Source organism: Myxocyprinus asiaticus, chromosome 29, assembly GCF_019703515.2.
Source record: "Myxocyprinus asiaticus isolate MX2 ecotype Aquarium Trade chromosome 29, UBuf_Myxa_2, whole genome shotgun sequence".
Lineage (NCBI taxonomy): Eukaryota > Metazoa > Chordata > Actinopteri > Cypriniformes > Catostomidae > Myxocyprinus > Myxocyprinus asiaticus.
The window spans coordinates 41908381-41928032 of NC_059372.1; the positions used below are offsets into that span (position 1 = coordinate 41908381).

General features: G+C 39.9%; 1 protein-coding gene across 1 annotated transcript; it reads right to left on the bottom strand.

The window, feature by feature from the left end:
• Positions 1-346: 346 nt before the first annotated feature.
• On the bottom strand, positions 347-19312 carry LOC127419660 (uncharacterized). The gene is made up of 4 exons (XM_051661228.1): positions 19064-19312; positions 3564-3647; positions 2820-3426; positions 347-2216 (listed from the first exon to the last, which is right to left on the bottom strand). Exons 1-4 carry the CDS (start codon positions 19310-19312, stop codon positions 2200-2202), a joined length of 957 nt encoding a protein of 318 aa, XP_051517188.1. The 3' UTR covers positions 347-2199.
• Positions 19313-19652: the final 340 nt, after the last annotated feature.

Genomic DNA, 19652 nt, shown 5'->3' on the forward strand with positions numbered 1-19652 from the left:
GCATTGGCGGAATTATAAAGTGTATTTGGACATTTAGGCGCGTACCCGCATTAGCACACAAACATTAATCACCTGTCAGTCAAACAGTACATGCCTGTCAATCAAACAGCATGCAGTTACAGACGTCAGGAAATAAAAAGTCAATCTTTTATATTTCATCTAGATCAACCAAACAGTGGTTGTCTTGCTATCGCAATCGATGTAATGAACACCCCTGGTCTAGATGTAGAACATAGGCTAAGTATAGAAAGTATAGAAAATTACTCAAAAGTTTATCATGAATATCAAGGACTTATTTTTATTTTATTTTTTTCAGATAAACATCAAGATTGTTTTATCGCCCAGCCCTATTGATAACATTGCCTTAATCTCTCACATCAACCCAATAATCTCAGTGATAGATAGCTAAATTACAGGCTACATTATAGATGCAGAATCTAGTAAGCAGAAATATGAAATTTACCTCGATATGTTTCTTAAAAGTAGAGGCAGGATTAATGCTGATATTTGGCTTGAGCAAGTTAAACTCACATGACACAGTCAAGCAATTGGCCTTTTTCACTGCGAAAAGCCCTTTCAGGTATCTTACATATCCATGGCTGCGTTCTACTTCACTTTTAACATCCACTTTCTAACTCCTCTAAGCACTTCCCCTCGGGGGAATCCCCGCCGCCATTTTGGAAGTCCGTTCCACTTCATTAAGTGAGTAAGGGAAATTTCTGTTGACAGACCCTCAACCCCTCGATTCTGACCGAGGGAGCGAGACTACTCTGATGTATGCTTCAGGCAGCTCCATATATTTACATTTACATTTATTCATTTGGCAGATGCTTTTATCCAAAGCGACTTACAACAGAGGAAAACATAAGCTAATCATCTTAAGGAGACAGTGGTATGAAAAGTGCTGTAATACAAAGTTTCACTAGCATCATAATAGTATTCAAAACAGAATAAAGAAATGTTTTTTTTTTTTGTTTGTTTTTTTATTTAAATGACTGGTTAAGTGCTCATGGAAAAGATGTGTTTTTAGTCATTTTTTGAAGACAGAGAGTGAGCAGCTTCATGGATGGAGTTGGGAAGGTCGTTCCACCAATGTGGTATAATGAAGCTGAAAGTCCAGGAAAGTGTTTTGGTGCCTCTGTGTTGGTACAACAAGGCGACGTTCCTTAGCTGACTGCAGGCTTCTAGTGGGCACGTAGCTCTGCATAAATGATTTTAGGTATGCTGGAGCAGACCCAGTGACTGTTCTGTATGCCAGCATCATAGCCTTGAATTTGATATGTGCATCAACCGGCAGCCAGTGGAGAGAGACAAGGAGTGGTGTAACATGTGCTCTCTTTGGTTCATTAAAGACCAGATGTGCTGCTGCATTCTGGATCATTTGCAGGGGTCTAATTGCACATGCAGGGAGGCCTGCAATGAGAGTGTTACAATAGTCCAGTCTAGTTATGACAAGTGACTGGACAAGCAGATGTGTGGCATGTTCAGAGAGGAAGGGTCTTATCTTCCTGATATTGTAGAGTGTAAATCTACATGATCTTGCGGTCTTTGAGATGTGGTCTGTGAAATTTAGTCTGTTGTCGATGGTTAACACTAGATTTCTGACTGATTTGGAAGGCGTTACTGTAGTTGCATCCAGCTGCACGGTGATGTTGTGTTCAACAGCAGGGTTAGCTGGAAATACAAGGCATTCAGTCTTGGCTGGGTTGAGTTGCAGGTGGTGCTCCTTCATCCAGGCCGAGATGTCTGCCAGGCAGGCAGAAATTCGAACAGTCACTGTGGTGTCGTTGGGCTGGAAAGACTAGTAGAGTTGCGTGTCATCAGCGTAGCAGTGGTAAGAGAAACCATGTGCCTGAATGATGGGTCCCAGTGATGTTGTGTGTATTGAGAAGAGAAGTGGCCCAAGCACTGATCCCTGAGGTACCCCAGTAAGTAGCTGATGTGGCTTGGATACTTCACCTCTCCAGGCTATCTTGAAGGACCTACCTGAGAGATAGGAATTAAACCAGTCAAGCACAGTTCCTGTGATGCCCAGCGAGGAGAGGGTAGAGAGTAAGATCTGATGGTTGACTGTGTCATAGGCTGCAGAAAGGTCCAGCAAAATCAGGACGGATGATCTGGATTCAGCTTTCGCCCATCTCAGCGACAGACAGCAGGGCAGCCTCGGTGGAGTGTCCACTTTTGAAGCCTGACTGATTGTCATCCAGCAGCTTGTTCTGTGAGAGAGAGGCAGAGATTTGATTGAAAACTGCCCTTTCAAGTGTTTTTGCCATGAATGGGATGAGAGAGACTGGTCTGTAGTGTTCTATTTGTGTGGGATTAAGTGCGGGTTTCTTCAGCAGCGGGGTTACTCGAGCCTGTTTAAATGTAGTGGGAAAAGTGCCTGTAAGTAGAGATTTGTTAATTATGTGTGTGAGTGCAGGTAGGATGGACGGAGAAATGGCTTGGAGAAGGTGAGAAGGAATGGGGTCAAGGGAACAGGTGGTGGGGGTGGTTGGAGAGGAGGAGTTTAGAAACCTCAGTGTCAGTCAGAGGAGAGAACATAGAGACAGAAGAGTTGCATACAGGAGGCAGGTGTTTGACAGGGTGTGGTGCTGAAAATGTGTTGCTGATGGTTGTAACCTTATTAGTAAAAAACGTGGCGAAGACATCTGCTGTCAGTGATGTGTCTGGTGGTGGAGTGGGAGGGCAGAGAAGTGTGTTGAATGTTCTAAACAAGCTGTGAGTGTCTGTGGTGCTGTTGATCTTGTTCTGGTAATAGGAGGTTTTTGCAGATTTAACGTTATCTGAAAAAGTTGCAAGCAGAGACTGATATTTACCTAGATCTGCTGGATCTTTAGATTTCTGCCATCTCCTCTCAGCTGCCCTGAGGTCAGACCGATGTTCACAAAGGACGTCAGACAGCCAGGGGCTGGGTAGTGTAGCACGTGCTGGCCTTGACGAGATAGGACAGATGTTGTCAAGACAGGTTGTTAAAGTAGAGCTTAGTGTGTCTGTGGCAGTGTTTACATCAAGCGTTGTAAATACATTTACTGTGGGAAGAGAGGTAGAGACAGCAGTGGAAAGGCGTGAGGATGAAAGAGAACGGAGGTTACGGCGAAAGGAAACCAAAGGTGGAGACTGTTTTAATGTAGATGGGAGGGTCATGTTGAATTGCACAAAGTAGTGATCAGAGACATGTAAAGGAGTAACAAGAATATTTGAGTCGGTATGGTTACATGTAAAAATGAGGTCCAGCTGGTTGCCCGATCTGTGAGTTGCTGTGGTGTGTAGTTTTTCCAAGTCAAATGAGGCCAGGAGAGTATTCAGTTCAGTGGCCTGGGGCTTGTCGTGGTGTATGTTTAAATCACCAAGAACCACAAGTGGCCTACCATCCTCCGGCAAGGAGGACAGCAGGACATCCAACTCCTCAAGAAAGTTTGTCAGCTGACCAGGAGGGCGATAGATGACAACAACATGTATTTTTGTGGGTTGCATTGTAGTAATAGCATGGAATTCAAAGCTAGTATTGTTACATAGTGAAGAGTGTGGTGAAAAAGTCCAGTTGTTATGAATGAGCAAACCTGTTCCCCCACCCCTACCGGTGTGTCAAGGGGTGTGAGAGAAGGAGAAGTTGTTGGAGAGAGCAGCAGGTGTTGTTGTATCCTCTGGACGTATCCATGTTTCTGTCAGTGCCAGGATGCTGAGGGTGGACTGCGTGGCAAAGGCTGGAATGAAGTCAGCTTTGTTCACAGCTGACTGGCAGTTCCAGAGTCCCACTGAGAAAGAGAGCGGAGCAGGTGCTGAAGTGCAAAGTGGCCGTAGGTTGTGTGGGTTGCGTTTGGTCTTGCTTCGATATCATGTAAACGGTCTGTAACAGATAACAGGGATTTGCTTGAAGGCATGTGTTATTCATGAAGTAGACATGTTAGTATATAGAAGGAAAACAAGAAGAGACACAATAACAAGATACTTAAGTGCTATGGTGAGTGGCACCTTGTCGGTGTCCTTGCTCGGTGGACTCGCACAGGTAGACTCGCTGGTCTTTACCCAAGTAGGTCTTCCCACGAGGAGGGCTTTACATGAGGGCTACCACTTCCACTTCCGCATCAGCATTCAAGTCAAATATATACACGATGATAACGAGCCGATCAGTGAAAAAAGCAGGACACGCCTTAATGCTACTTAGCACAACAAAGCTAGTCATGTGGTCAACCGAAACTAAGGGTCGCGTGACTTCCGTACACTGCAAATAAATTATGCTGCACTTCAGCAATAAATAATACTCTAAAACAAGTGAAGCACTGTTTATAGACACTAAAAACCATGATAGTTTTACACACACTGGACAACCAACGCTAAATCTAGCAGTGAATAACCTGGGACAAGTCAAAACAATATAGCACACACACACCAACCCACATTTAAGCGACGCGAGTTCAAGACAGTAAACAAACAGCACAAGTCCAAGACAGTAAACAAACAGCACAAGTCTAGCAATGAATACCACTCTACAACAAAGTAAAACAATGAAATAAATACACTTACACGCAACTGCATACTCCTGTAGATAGATCACTTATCCTGGATGACTACACAATGCAACTCGATAGTGATGTGAAAGCAGATTGCGCTTCATAAACCCCACCCCCACACAACTCTTATGTATGATGGAAGTGAAGTTAGGTCAATTAAGCAGTTTAGAAAAGTTATATTGAGATTTAACAGCATAATACTTGTAGCTACCTTAAACTGTCTGTTTATCTCACAGTTATTGCCTATGTGTTCATTGTTATGTTAACATTTTAATTTTTGTAAAGCTTGATTAATCCTTTCTAACAATTAATTCTAATAAAAAAGTTAAACATGATCTTTATACAAAAGCCTCTGAAATTACAACTAAACTTTACCTTTTGTTTGCATCAATCTCCGAAAACGTTGTTTTCTCAGGTTCAAAAATCACTTAATAATTCCACAAATTGACATCAGCCTTCAACATGCTCCAAGTGATCAAGGGTTTAGGGTGTTCCAGTTAAACCCATTGCACGTCTTCCGCCAGTAATGCACACTCACGCAACGTAAGCAATGACGTACATCCGAGTCCATGAGATGGAGGGAAGTTAGCGAGGGAAGGGCATAAAAATTTGAAGTGGAATGCAGCCAATAACAGTTGCCGCAGGATCTACAAAGTTTTTACGTATGATTTGATTTGACGGGAGTCACTAGGCTCTCCATAGCCAATCATGTTGATAGATAAAAATAAAATCAGGACAAGGAACTAGTGACCACAGATAGGTGGGATAATAGCGCATTAAATGTAATCAAGTAAAAGTATACATTTTTTAAACTACTTAAAAAAGTACAATTCCTGGGAAAAACTACTTAATTACAGTAACGTGGGTATTTGTAATTAGTTACTTTTCACCCCTGGTAACGTATCAAAAACATGAATAACCAACACTCCTGGAAACATAATAAACAATTTGGTTAAAAAAATCTCACTTTCTATAGCTTGGGATTATTTAAAATTTCACAACTTAGTCCCACTGTAAACATATGTGGACATAAATTTTTAGGAGGACTATTTAGTCAAAAAAAAAAAATATATATTATTTATTTATTTATTTATTTTTGCATGTTTCTTATGAGCTACTAGTTACAAATCAAAAAGGGGAAAGGAAAATGCACTCAGCATTCACACTCTGGTCTCAGGAGAATGTATCTTAGCTCAAGATTTTAACCAAAATCTCCTTTGATGCTTAATGAAATCTCTGCCACAGGACTATAATAGGAGCATTACACCCCTGGTCATAAACTTCAATTAGCAATAATCACTGTTTTGGATCAAAGGTTCATCTTAAAATGTTTCTCCATACTGTGTAGTCATTACACTGCATTTCACTCAAATTCACAGTATTTCTTTTTGTGCTTGGCACTTTTTTTTTTTTTAAACTTTCGATTAGTTATTGACTTATTAAAGGGCTCGTATAATGTAAAACATGATTTGTGATTGTGCCGATATTTTTGCAAAATGACATTACATGGTTCATTACATTTATCGCAGCAGGTGAAATGTCCAATGTGGCACTAAAAGCGAGTTAAATGTTCTCCCAAGCAGATGAGGTTTTTACAGAGACCAGGAAGTCACCTGTAAGATGAGAAAAATGAGAACCGCAAATCCGTGCCCACAATTTTGCAATTCGTACCCTCAGTTTATAAACCGTGCTCACAGATTTGTAAACCGTTCCCTTGAATCACCAAAACAACACTACAGTACATGTTAAGAATGTAACTGAATAGAAGAAACACACATTTCCAAAACTGTAAGGAAACTGTTATTTAAAAGTAAAGTATTCATGAATTTTTTTTTATGATAAAACTGTTAAAAGGTCTTAAAGGAATGTTCCGGATTCAATACAAGTTCTGCTCAATCGACAGCATTTGTGGCATAATATTGATTACCACAAAAATGTACTTCGACTCACTCCTCCTTTTCAAAAATGGAGGTTACAGTGAGACACTTACAATGGAAGTGAATTATTAGCCAATTTTTGGAGGGTTCAAACACAGAAATGTGAATCTTATAATTTTATAAAAGCACTTACATTAATTCTTCTGTTAAAACTTATGTATTATTTGAGCCGTGAAGTTGTTAAAATAGTCACTTTTACAGTCATTTTAGGGTTTGTTGACATTACATCGTCATGGAAATGAAGTTGTAAAATTGGCTGTAATTTTACACAGAAATGGTTAATAATGATTTTATCACACTGAAATCATGTTAATAAGCATATGCTTTATGTCTTGTAGTTATACTTTTGAAGCAGTGAGTATTTTAATGTTCAAAAATTGGCCCCCATTCACATCCATTGTAAGAGACTCACTGGAACCCAGATTTTTGCTTTTATTTAAGAAAAGGAGGGACGAGTCAAAATAATTTTTTGTGGCCGCAAATGTTGTTGATTGAGCTCAACTTGTAGTGAACCCAGAATATTCCTTTAAGTGAACTCATACATAGTTATAAAGTAAAAAATCATGTAAAAAAAAAAAAAAAGGAAAGCCCCATTTACATGCCACATAACAACTTAATCTACTTGGTGTTAAAGAGTGAATGGAGGCGTATGCTTCTGGGCCAGTTACTAAGTGACTTGGTTGTCATGGTAACGCTAAATGTGTTTTGTATAGATGTTTACCATACAAAAAAGTTCAGGATTTTGTTTTAAAAGTATTTGTGTATTCCTGGCTATAGAAATTCAAGGGAGAATATGAGAATATATCAAATAAACAGATGGACAAGATTATGATGCACATCATTCTTATCAAATCATTTTCTATGCCATCCCCGCACCAAATTATTGAGAATCACTTTAAGCATGCAGTTAAGACAATTTGCAGTATTAAACTTAATACTATACACATTAAAACAATATACAATAAGATTTGTTAGCCACATACATGGGAGCTTGTGCTTGTGTGTAGAGATGACACAGATTTCCAAAATGAGAGAGGGGCTACAAATCCGTGAGTACAGTTTGCAAAACAGTGGGTACGGATTGTGAAATTGTGGGTTTGGTTTATGAATCTGTGGGAAATTGAGGGCACGGTTTATAAAACCATGGACACAATTTGTTAAAATGGTTTACAAATCTGTGAGCACAGTTTATAAACTGAGGGTACGAATTGCAAAATTGTGGGCACGGATTTGCGGTTCTCATTTTTTTTTTTCTCTTACAGGTGACTTCCCAGGCTCTGTAGGTTTTTAATGTTAATACTCTATCAAGTTTAAAATCATCAAAACCTACCCTAAACCTAACTGACAGTGTCAGGAAAGCAAATGTGAGATGAAAACCACAATTGCTGAAGCAACTGCATCATTTTGTGGTGCTTCTATCATGACATGAAAAATGTAGATATAGTTCTCACGTGATCACAGAGCCATTGTGAATGAGCTTCTCTCATGACTATGCACAGGAGAGCTATGGCGCAGGTCAAGATTTTCACTGTATAATAACTTTTTACAGTGTAAAATAAAATGTAACATTGTACAATACAATTTTAGAGTGACTTCAGAAGACTTAAATATGACACAAGGGTTGCATGATCTACTGTTATGATACATTGGGTTCTTTTTTTAACTTTAAAGTACAGTAAGTCACTATTAACTGCCATTGAATGGAAATAAGGGATTTTTAAACATCTCCTTTTGTGTTCTGCATAAGAACGAAAGTCATACAGGTTTGGAACATTATGAGGGTGAATGAGGACATAATTATCATTTTTTGGGTTAATTATTCATTGAACCCAGGGAAGAGTGGGTGTAGATCCAAAAACGCTGCCAGGTGAAACTTCCTGAAATATGTTGCGATGATTTCAGAGGAAGTTGATCTAAACGCACCCTTAAAATTGTGCCATAAAAAGATCTAAAAGTTCAGCAACTTTTTATAGCTTGTTATTTATTTTACAGCTTGCCATACCACACACACATACACTCAACCTCATTAAAGTTAAAGATCACAGGTTTGTTTTGTTGTGGTCTTGCTTTGTGCTGCATTTCTGAATGACGGATCCATGCAGATGTTCATTGGGAGAACCAGGACTTTTTTTTGGGCCGGCCGCGAAATGGGGCAGCCGTGTTATGCAGAACGCACCACAAAACGGTGCCGCTGGGCCAACAACTTTTGGGCCAGTTTCTATGTAAAATCCCGGGCCGAATTTTCTTCTACGGGGAAGTGGAGCCATTTGTAAACCCCTGCAGTTGTGTCCTCTCTCTAACCCTTCACACACACACACACACACACACACTGTCTGTTTGCCTTCATTGCGATAGCTTGTGTTGTTTTAATACCTATTGTCTGAGCTCTGCTGCTGGCAGTGCATCATAATCCATTAGTGTGTTATTACCCATCCGGGGAGTGCTTCATTCACAGATATGATGCCTGCAGAGGGAGCCGTGCGGCTCTGATTCTGATTGGGACATTGAATGACGGACTAATGATTAAACTCTGTTTTGGTCTGTGTGAGGTCTTCGTTATGAATATCAAATGAGTGTGTGTGCTGTCTAAGCCCTTAATGGTTGTGTGAGAGATCAGATTGCTGACCAAACTTTCAAAACCTGGAATCACTGTAACATTACAGGGAAGTGGAGTATCATTGTAATCCGTAACTAGCTGATTTAAAGGAATAATTCACCCCAAAATGAAAATTCTTTCTTCATTTATTTACCCTTAAATCGTTCCTGTATGACTTTCTTTCTTCAGTGGAACACAAAAGGATTTTATTTATTTATTTATTTATTTTTTTAATAATTCACTGGTCACTCTTTTCCATGCAATTACAATAAATAGAGACTGGAGCGTTCAAGCATCAAACCGAGGAACAAACTGAAATTAAACTTGTTATTCACTGATAATCTTGAATTCCGATGATTTCAAATGTCATGTAAACACTGATTTCTTACATTGTCAGTTTTCTTGAATGAGCAGATTTTTGATAGCTCAGTTTTGATGCTCAATATCACCATATATTATTTGAGAACCACAGCAGAAGGCATGATTTTTTGTGAAAAGGGAAATATTTTCAATGAATAACAACTTATCCTTGTGCATCCCCGCGTCCACATGCGTGGACATTGTATTTTGTCTTCGCTATACTTAACACATAATACAATGAATAAAAACCAATTGAATACTGTTCACAAGACTCTAGACTGTCATTTAAATGGTTAACTTCTGCCGCACCGAGTCATGTGACACAACAGCATGCCGTCGATTTCTTTGAAGTGCTCCTACGGATGTGCTTCTTGTAAGAAATTTCTTTAAGTTTTTTTTAATTGAAACCTGTTTGGATGTAAAGAGTAGAGTCTCTAGTTTAATTTGTTATGCCGCTTTAAAAAATCAGTTATTTTTTCGCGTGGCAGCGCCCTGATGAACATGATGTCCACGTACAAGGATTTTGGGACATTATTCCCTCAAAAGTAGAAAAAACATGTTAGTTATTTTGAATAACATTCAACATTAACACATCTGTGGGTCATTTAGCTTCATTTAGTTATATTTTATTTTGTTATCACTGTGCAATACAATTGTTATTAATTTTGTTGTCATTGTGCATTTTCACATTGAGAATAAATGTTTTCATCCAAATGCTTTCAGAGGCTTTATTTGTAGTTAGGATGAAAATAAGGTGCATTTTGAAAAGTTCTGAGACCAGTGAAGTTCTGAGATCACTGGACTTCCTGTTTCCTGTTCCGGTTGCTGCCGGCACACTGCACGAGTCTGTTTGTTTATAGCTTGCTAGCCTGCATTGCTTATTCCTCTATGCTCATCGTTTTGTCCTTTGCCAGTTTACTGTGTGCTTCTTTTTTTCCACTTGTTTACATCACACATTTTGACTGGATGTATTAGTTTTCTTCTCTGTGTTTTACACAGATTATTGCATCAATCTCAAACATCTGCTTATCAGGAACCAACACAACAACAGCAAACAATTGGTGAGGGATTCCCATCGATCTCAGATCCTCGCTGCTCAAGAACAACTATAACAACAACAACAAAGAATTGCAGTAAGTCATGGCATCAGCTCATATTATTGCTTCTGGCATAGCATGCCACATGTTTACTATAGCTTCTTGCATCAGCAGTGAGGGATTTACATGTGATAAATGTAAGGAATTAGTCAGGCTGATGGAGAAGGTTAATGAGAGGAGGTCAGTGAGAAAGAGAAGCCGATAGATACTGTTTCGGATGCGGGTAGAACAGCGAGCAACACACACTTTGGTTCCGGCTGTAGAGCCCCCGCAGCAGGGCGTTTGGGTGTCGTCTCGGTGGCATACTCGCTCAGCAAAGAGACATCACTCCCCCGTTCCTGTTAGGGTTTCCAATCGATTCTCCCCACACAGTGATGTACCCACTGAAAATCATGTTGAAAGAGCCCTGGTTATATAAGATTATATTGTAAGGAACGTGGAAATAGCCACTATTGTTAAATTCATTTCCGGTGCTAGAGCATCTGACATCAGATCAAATTTACAAGTGCTGGCTAATGCTAAATGTAAATTTTCTTAAATTGTTATACATGTCAGCACTAACAATGTCTGGCTTCGCCAGTCGGAGATCACTAAAGATAATGTTAAAGAGGTATGTGAACTTGCAAAAATGATGTCAGACACTGTAATATGCTCTACCCCCTCCCTGCTCTTTGTGGTGACGAGGTTTATAGTAGCTTAGTGTCACTGAATGGCTGGATGTCTGAGTGGTGTCCGGAGAATAGCATAGGATTCATAGAAAAGTTTTTGGGGTAGACCTGACTTGTTAAAAAGAGATGGACTCAATCCCTCCAGGGAAGGTGCAGCTCTCCTCTCTAGTAATTTGGCTTATAGTCTTAATAATGATAGTATTTGACTAACTGGGGCCCAGGTCAAGAAGCAGACAAACTGGCTAATCCGAATGTCTGTTAGCTGCCTTGAGACGTCACACAGGTCACATTAACTACAACAAACAGAGACTTTATCACCTAGATATTACATAGAGACTGTGTCTGTTTCCCAAACTACCAAACACAAACCCCTCACTAAATCATTTAGAAAAAAATTGATTAAGGTGCAACTTGAAAAAAAAAAAAATGATAAACATCATGTAAAGGTAGGGCTACTAAACATTAGATCTCTTTCAACCAATGCACTAATTGTAAATTAAATTATTACAGATCATAGTTTGGATGCGCTATGTTTGACTGAAACCTGGCTTAAACCGGATGAATATATTAGTTTAAATAAATCTACTCCCCCAAGATATTGTTATAAACATGAGCCTGAGGAGGAGGTGTTGCTGCAATTTACAGTGAAGTTTTTGGTGTTACTCAGAGGACAGGATGTAAGTTTAAGTCTTTTGAACTAATAATGCTTAATGTGACACCGTCAGATACAAATAAAAAAATCTCCATTGTCTTTTGCCCTTGCTACAGTGTATAGATCACCCAGGCTGTATGCTGATTTCCTTGGTGAATTTGCAAATTTTCTATCAGATCGAGTAGTTACTGTGGATAGAGCTTTAAATATTGGTGACTTCAAAATTCACATAGAAAATGAAAATGACACATTGGGATTAGCATTTATCAATATTCTCAACTCTCTTGGAGTCAGAAAAAATGTGACAAGACCAACTCATCACCATAATCATATGCTAGAATTAATTCTGTCATATGGAGTTGATATTGATACTATAGAAATTCTGCTGCAGAGCGATGACATCTCAGACCATTACCTCGTCTCTTGTATGCTGCAATCAGATAATGTTACTCAATCTACACCATGCTATCATTCAGGTAGAACATCATGGTTATTTTCGTAACTCAGGGAACGATATTTTGTGTCGATGTAGTGACACTAGGGGTCACTCTTGGGAGCCCCAAACACCTCTGCTTTTTTGAAAAAAGGCCAATGGGAATTGCCGAGTTTAATTTGCATGCCACTCCCCCAGACATACGGGTATAGAAGGAGCTGGTATGCAACCACTCATTCAGGTTTGGTGCTGAGGAGCCGAGGCCAGGTCCCAGCCATTTCAGCAGGTAGTTCAGCGTTGTGGCAAGAGGGACACAACATCTCGTTCCCTCCATCAGGGAACAGAGGTTACAAAAGTAACCATGACATTCCCTATCTGTCACTCACTCGACGTTGTGTCGATGTAGTGACACTAGGGGTCCCTATACAAAACGCCACAACTATCTGAACTGTGTTACGTGAACTGGCAGTGCGTGACAGGTAGACCACTGTGTGCCTTATAGCCAGTGCACCAGGCCATCACGTAACCTCCCCCAACGCTCTTCTGAGCGTCGAACGGTCCTTCAGGAACAAGTCGACTGCCCAACAATAGGGAGAGGCTAGTCCAGCCGAGGCCTCTTTTCTTCTTTTTTTTTTCTGCCCAAAAATAGTGGAATTTGTTAACCAACTGGAAGCCATAAGTGTCTACATCATGGGGTGTCACTCCCAAGGGGAAGACACTGTGGAGATCACACCCCGCCCAAAAAGAGGGGGGGTATTTTGAGTGGAATACATCACATGGTCTTACCGAGTCTTGTCGGAAGTATGTCATATGGAGAGGTCCCATGGTAGGTCCTACCCGAAGGGGGAGGAGTTTCTACAAAGCATGTCGACTGGGGGCAGAGGGGCCTCTGCCCAAGGAAATCGCAGTTCACTGACAGGGAAATTATTTTGTGGAAGATATCACATGGGGTCGCCTTCGGGGAACCAGCACATGTGGAGCACCTACCTCAGTACAGGGCCTCATTAGCGCACGTACTGGGCAGGCAGCGAGTTTCTCCACAAACTCAATTGCCAGAGGGCTAAGGAGGAAAGTCATCCAGGGATCACAGTCTGTGATCATGACTGGGAGTCAAGAGCGCACGTCTTCACCTCAAGGGAGGGGAAAGGTGCTATGCGCAAGCGGTACTCCTGGCCAGCTGTCCCGGAACTTACCTGCTCGTGCCTGCCAATACAAGGGACGAGACCGGCTCAACCCGGAGATTGTAGAACCTCGCAAAGGTGTTGGGTGCTGCCCAGCCCGCTGCTCCGCAGATGTCTGCCAAAGAGGCGCCACTGGCCAGGGCCCAGGAGGCCGCCACACTCCTGGTAGAGTGGGCTCGTAACCCCGCAGGGGGTGGCACATCCTGAGCCTGATATGCCATCACAATGGTGTCAATGACCCAGTGGCCAATTCTCTGTTTGGAGACAGCGCTTCCTTTCCGCTGTCCACCAAAGCAGACAAAGAGTTGCTCGGAGCTTCTAAAGCACTGCATGCGATCCAAATAGATGTGTAAAGCTTGCACCGGACACAGCAATGGCAAGGCTGGATCTGCCTCCTCCTGGGGCAGCGCTTGCAGGTTCACCACTTGATCCCTAAAAGGGGTCGTGGGAACCTTGGGCACATAGCTCGGAGGGATTCAACCTCCTAGCGCCTCTCAGGAATCTGATGATCAAGTCATGCTTCCCCAAGTACTTACCATCTACTGCATCGTGATGAGCCGAACTAGTGGCTGCATACACCTTCAAGGTGGAGGGGGACTGCCGCCCCTCCAGCCTCTCCTGCAGGAAGGAAAGCACCGATCCAACTGCACATCTCTGGGTGTCTTCGCGTCCGGAAGAACACCACTTAGCGAACAGACGCCACTTCAAGGCATACAGGCGCCTCATAGAGGGAGCCCTAGCCTGAGTGATTGTGTCTACCACCGCGGGTGGTAGGCCACTTAGGTTTTCCGCGTCCCGTCCAAGGGCCAGACGTGGAGATTCGCAAGTGCCAGATGGTTCCCCGTCCCTGAGAAGGTCCTTCCACAGGGGAATTCACCGGGGGGGGATGGGGGGGGCTGTTGCGAGGAGCGTGAGATCCGAGAACCACGTCTGGGTGGGCCAGTAGGGTCTACTCCTTGTCCTCCCTGACCTTGCACAGGGTCTGTGCAAGTAGGCTCACTAGGGGAAATGCGTATTTGTGTAGTCCAGGGGGCCAGCTGTGTGCCAGCGCATCTATACCGAGGGGTGCCTCAGTCAGGGCGTACCAAAGCGGGCAGTGGGAGGATTCTCGAGAAGCAAACAGGTCTACCTGTGCAATCGTAGCTGTCAGAAGCAGAGAGATAACGTCCGCAACCAGGAATAACACACAAACGGAAAGGCATCTTTAAAAAGACGTTCCATGTGTGCCGCTCTTTCTGTGAATGAAAATATACTCTTTTAGAATATACTCTCTTTTTTCGCTCTGCCGAAGCGCCCAGGGGCATTCTCTGCACACCACAGGTACAGAGGGGGAGAAGCCGCTGAAATGCGCCATAAATCCAGCAGTTTTGAGATGCGTCTTTGGAGGGAACTGAATTCAGTGCACTGAATACAACCGCTCGGCTCCGAAGAGAAAATCTGAATGAGTGGTTGCATACCAGCTCCTTTTATACCCGTATGTCCGGGGGAGTGGCATGCAAATTTCCTCTTGCCAATTCCCATTGGCCTTTTTAAAAAAAAGCAGAGGTGTTTGGGGCTCCCAAGAGTGACTCCTAGTGTCACTACATCGACACAACATTGAGTGAGTGACAGATGGGGAACTATTCTTTTGATCACTAAAGATAGCTTCACTAATAATCTTCCAGATTTATCTTATATACTCAGTAAGCCAAAAAGTCTAGAAGAACTTGAATAACAGAAAATATAAATACAGTTTTCTCTAGCACTCTTGATAGTGTCGCCACCTTTCAATTCAAGAAAATTCAAGAGAAAAAGCCCCGCACCATGGTACAATGATCACACTCATGCTCTCAAGAGAGCAGCTCGGAAAATGGAGTACAAGTGGAAGACTACAAAATTAGAGGTATTTCGCGGTGCATGGAAGGATAGTGTTTATAGCTACAGACAGGCACTAAAAGCTGCCAGGTCAGCATATTTTAGAACATTCAGAGAAAATAACCACAACAATCCTAGGTGTTTATTCATTACTGTGGCTAAATTAGTTAGGAATAAAGCCTCAACTGAACCAGATTTTCCATTGCAGCATGATAGTAATTACTTAATTGATAGTAATTACATTAATTTCTTTACTTATAAAATTTAAATAATCAGAAATGAAATTGGAATTATGCAATTGATTGTCACAGTACCACAGAAAACAGTGTCTCATAATTTTCCTCATGAGCAACTTCAATCCTTCGCTGTCATAGGTCATGTATTGCTAACATTGCTAAAAGCCTCAACATGTATGTTAGAGTCAATACCAACTAAGCTCTTAAAAGAGATATTCCTTGTAATCTCAGAACCTCTTCTAAATGTTATTAACTCCTCGCTCAACCTCAGGATTCATATTCCAAGGTTACCAGAGCCAGACAGATCCAGCTCTGTTCCTGCTATGTGTTGGACTCCACTGCTACGTGTCTCTGAGTGATGACAACTAAATGCAGCCGGTGCCAACCAGATATCACTTCTGTCTATTACGATGGACATCAGGGGATGAACTGATGCCAACTTCAACCATAAGACATGGGATACTTCATACAGTATGCCACTGCCTGAACCTTGGATTTAGGATAGACCTCACTGAAATGACCTGCCGGTTGTACTGCGATGCACCTCACTGATGTCTGCCTGCATCACCTTGGTCAAATTATGGACTACATTCTTAAAATGGAATACACAGACTATCAATTAATTGCCAACAAAAGCCTTCATTGACCAACTAACAAAGGACAATGCATATATGTGAACTTCTGCAGTTAATCCAGGATGAACTTCAAAGACATTAGTCATTAATCTTACAGTTCAAACAAAATCTTTGTTTAAACACTGGCCCTTAACACTTACTTAGTTGACTAATTTTAAACTATGACTTGCACTGCACATAAATAACTAATATTGTTATTATATTCATGCTGTTTAGCCAGAGGGGAAGTGGCCCCCACAGTGAGCCTGGCTTCTCCCAAGGTTATTTTTCTCCATTAACCAACATCTTATGGAGTTTTGTGTTCCTTGCCACTTTGGCTTGCTCACTGGGGTTCTAAATACAATTATTACTTAATTATTTATTTTTATACACAATTTACAATCATATTTAATCAGACTACACATTGATGACTAAGACTTTATAGGTATTACAGTTTCATTTTCTGTTAATGCATGATTTTCTGTAACGCTGCTTTGAAACGATGTGTGTTGTGAAATGCGCTATACAAATAAAAATTTCTTGACTTGAAGACAGACAGCACACTGGAGGTTAAGTAATTCACTAAATAGGGAGCAATGGAGCATCCTATAGCTTTCTATGCAGCTAAGTGCATTCAATCCTAAAATCCAACCAAAAGTTCAGTTTCAGGCTGCAGATGATGTTTGGACTACTCAACATGTTTGGCAGACATGGGACAATGGATATCAGTACATAGATTCAGAATTTTATAATGCAACATTTTATTTTAACATGGTTGGCAGTGATTGGATGATGCTGGACATTACTTTGAATAAGAATTATTTATTCATTTTTACAGAAAATCAGCTGTAATGTCTGTAACGTCTCAAAAACATGAATAACCAACACTCCTGGAAAAATAATAAACAATTTGATTTAAAAATCTGACTTTCTATAACTTAGTGTTATTCAAAATGTCACAACGTTGTCCCACTGTCCTCATATGTGGACATATTTTTTTTTTGTAAAACTATTTGCTCTAGAATTGTTTTTTAATTATTATTATTATTATTTATTTTTTTATTTGTTTATTAGGTGCTACTAGTTACAAATCAAAAAGAGAAACAAAAAATACACACAGCAGTCACACAGAATAGCAGTCTCAGCAGGTTACATTTCAGTCTGTTCCTCGCACAAACCTATTGTATGGCTTCAGAAGACTCACAAGTCGTATGGACCACTTTTATGAAACCTTAATGGTGCTGCTTTGCCATGTTTGGATCTTGACAGGCCATTGTCACTGTAACATTCATCACAACATCTCCTGTGCTCCTTTTGTGAGTTGGAAACGCATCTGGAAAATGGATCAAGTATGGATTTTGAACAACAAATCTTTCTTAGTTTTGGATGATCTATCCCGTTTAAGGGGACGTAATAATACTAAAATTATTTATTATAAATCTATACTAATTTTATAATAGTTCTCTTTCTGTCTGTCTCTCTCCATTGTTTATAGAGTAAGATGCTGTATTGTCTCTCTCTGCCACTGATGTGATGACAATATCCTCCTGTGATGAGCTCAAACTATATTCCAGTCCAGTGGCTCACTGCTCACAATAACCCCAGGCCACACATTTATTACAAACTCATGTCCCCTCCTCTGCACAGGAAGAGAAGAGGAGGAACTCTCTGATATTAAAGTGAAGGGAGGAGGGCTGCCCATATCTGACCATCTTATTCTACTCTCTCTCTCTCTCTCTCTCTCTCTCTCTCTCTCTCTCTCTCTCTCTCTCGTTTTTCTCTCATGTGCAGCTGTATGTTGTCCTCAACGGCATTTATGAAAAAAAGGTTATGAACCCACTTTCCTCACCATGAAATGTAGGCTATAATATGTTCACTTTGTGTAAAATAGGTTTTATTAGATATTTTCTTTATTTATAATTATTATTTATGTGTTCAGTAAAATATTTTGTATAGTAGTGCATATTTGTTTATTATTATTATTATTATTATTATTATTATTATGTATGAATAACTAACCACATACTTATTTATTATATTACTATAGTTATTAATTTCTATAATTTTTTTTAATGTATTTATTTTTTATGGAGCATGTAAGATTTCATCATTAATCTCAAAATAAAAGTCTTTAAATATTTATTATATTAAACTAGAATGTGAATTCAGCCAGTTATTATAACAATTAAAAAAGCTGTTGTTTACGGCTGAAACTACAATAATAAAAGAATATTAAAGTATGCAGGAATTAAATTGATTTTATTTATTATTATCATCAATAATTGTATTTATTTTGATTAAATGCAGGAATAAAACTGAAGCTGCCTGTCCTTTTCATGCTTGGAAGAGAAAAATATATATATATATATATATTAATAATTAATATTTTAAAATTTCATTAAGAAATCAATGTACTTTTAAAATTGTTTTATATTAGTTTATGTATTAATCATAAATTACCGGTAAAAGAGCTAAAGGCAAAAAAATGCCTCTCCAAGTTTGTGATAATAGTAAAGCTATCAATAGTACAGCTGTTGTTTACTACTACTGAAATCATTAAAAGAATGCAGAAATTCAGTTAATTGTTTTGATTATAAATAACAATAATTGTATTGATTTTTATTAAGATGCAGGTAGAAATTGGAGTTAGGAATTAATATATTATTAAATTTACCATTCAAATGAATTATATTTTGGAATTAAAATGAATTATAAATGACCTGTCAGGGAGAAATAAAGACAAAAAATAAAAATGCCTTAAAGCTTGTGACTCTGATGACCTACAATATATATCATCTTTAATGACAGCAACACAGTCAAGAACTGTCAACATTCATGACTAGTCTCTGACTTTGTAGATATTTCTTTACAGTAATCACAACATGTTTTCAGACTGTGAAAAACAGACCTAACGTGCTGACTTGTTCCAAATCTTCTACCAAACAAACACTCCTTAAACCACAGTCAGGGTAGGGGAGCGAAGACTGCCTTCTCTGACCAGCGTTAAGTTCATGAGTGAGGTTATGGGACTCTGCCGCCCCCTCCTCCCAGAGCGGGAAGTTCATGGTCTGCAGCTGCATGTTTGGCCTTGCAACACTATTTTCAGCAGCTACTGGATCAAGAAAAGACACAACGTGACATTCTGGTGATCTTGAGTACAGGACAGTCATGCTTACTGTATCTCTTTGTCATTCGCGACTCAGCAGACAGGATTATGAAAACACTTATTCTGGGATGAACACCTTGCATCACCCTTTCTTTAGCTCGAGCAACAAGGAGATGTTCTATAATAAACCTTCAAGAAATTTGGCGGAACTGTAAAAATTAAATAAATATTGATTTAAATGTAATTTAATGAAACTTCAGTAATTGCTTAATATATGTAAAAAACAAACAAACAAAAGAACTATGGTTTATAGATCGAGCCTTTCTTTTAAAATGTGAAGTATTCACATTTAAAAGTGTAATGTTAGGGAGGGATTCATTTTGATTTAAGTTGTAAATGTTCAG

Bases quoted from the DNA above. Each gene is read 5' to 3' on its own strand.
- LOC127419660 (XM_051661228.1), bottom strand. From the start codon at position 19,312: ATGACTGTCCTGTACTCAAGATCACCAGAATGTCACGTTGTGTCTTTT. The intron at 3,648-19,063 runs GTCAGCACGTTA...GGATACGTCCAG, and splicing joins TGGTAGAAGATTTGGAACAA to AGGATACAACAACACCTGCT. The intron at 3,427-3,563 runs GTTTGCTCATTC...CCTCCTGGTCAG, and splicing joins CGGTAGGGGTGGGGGAACAG to CTGACAAACTTTCTTGAGGA.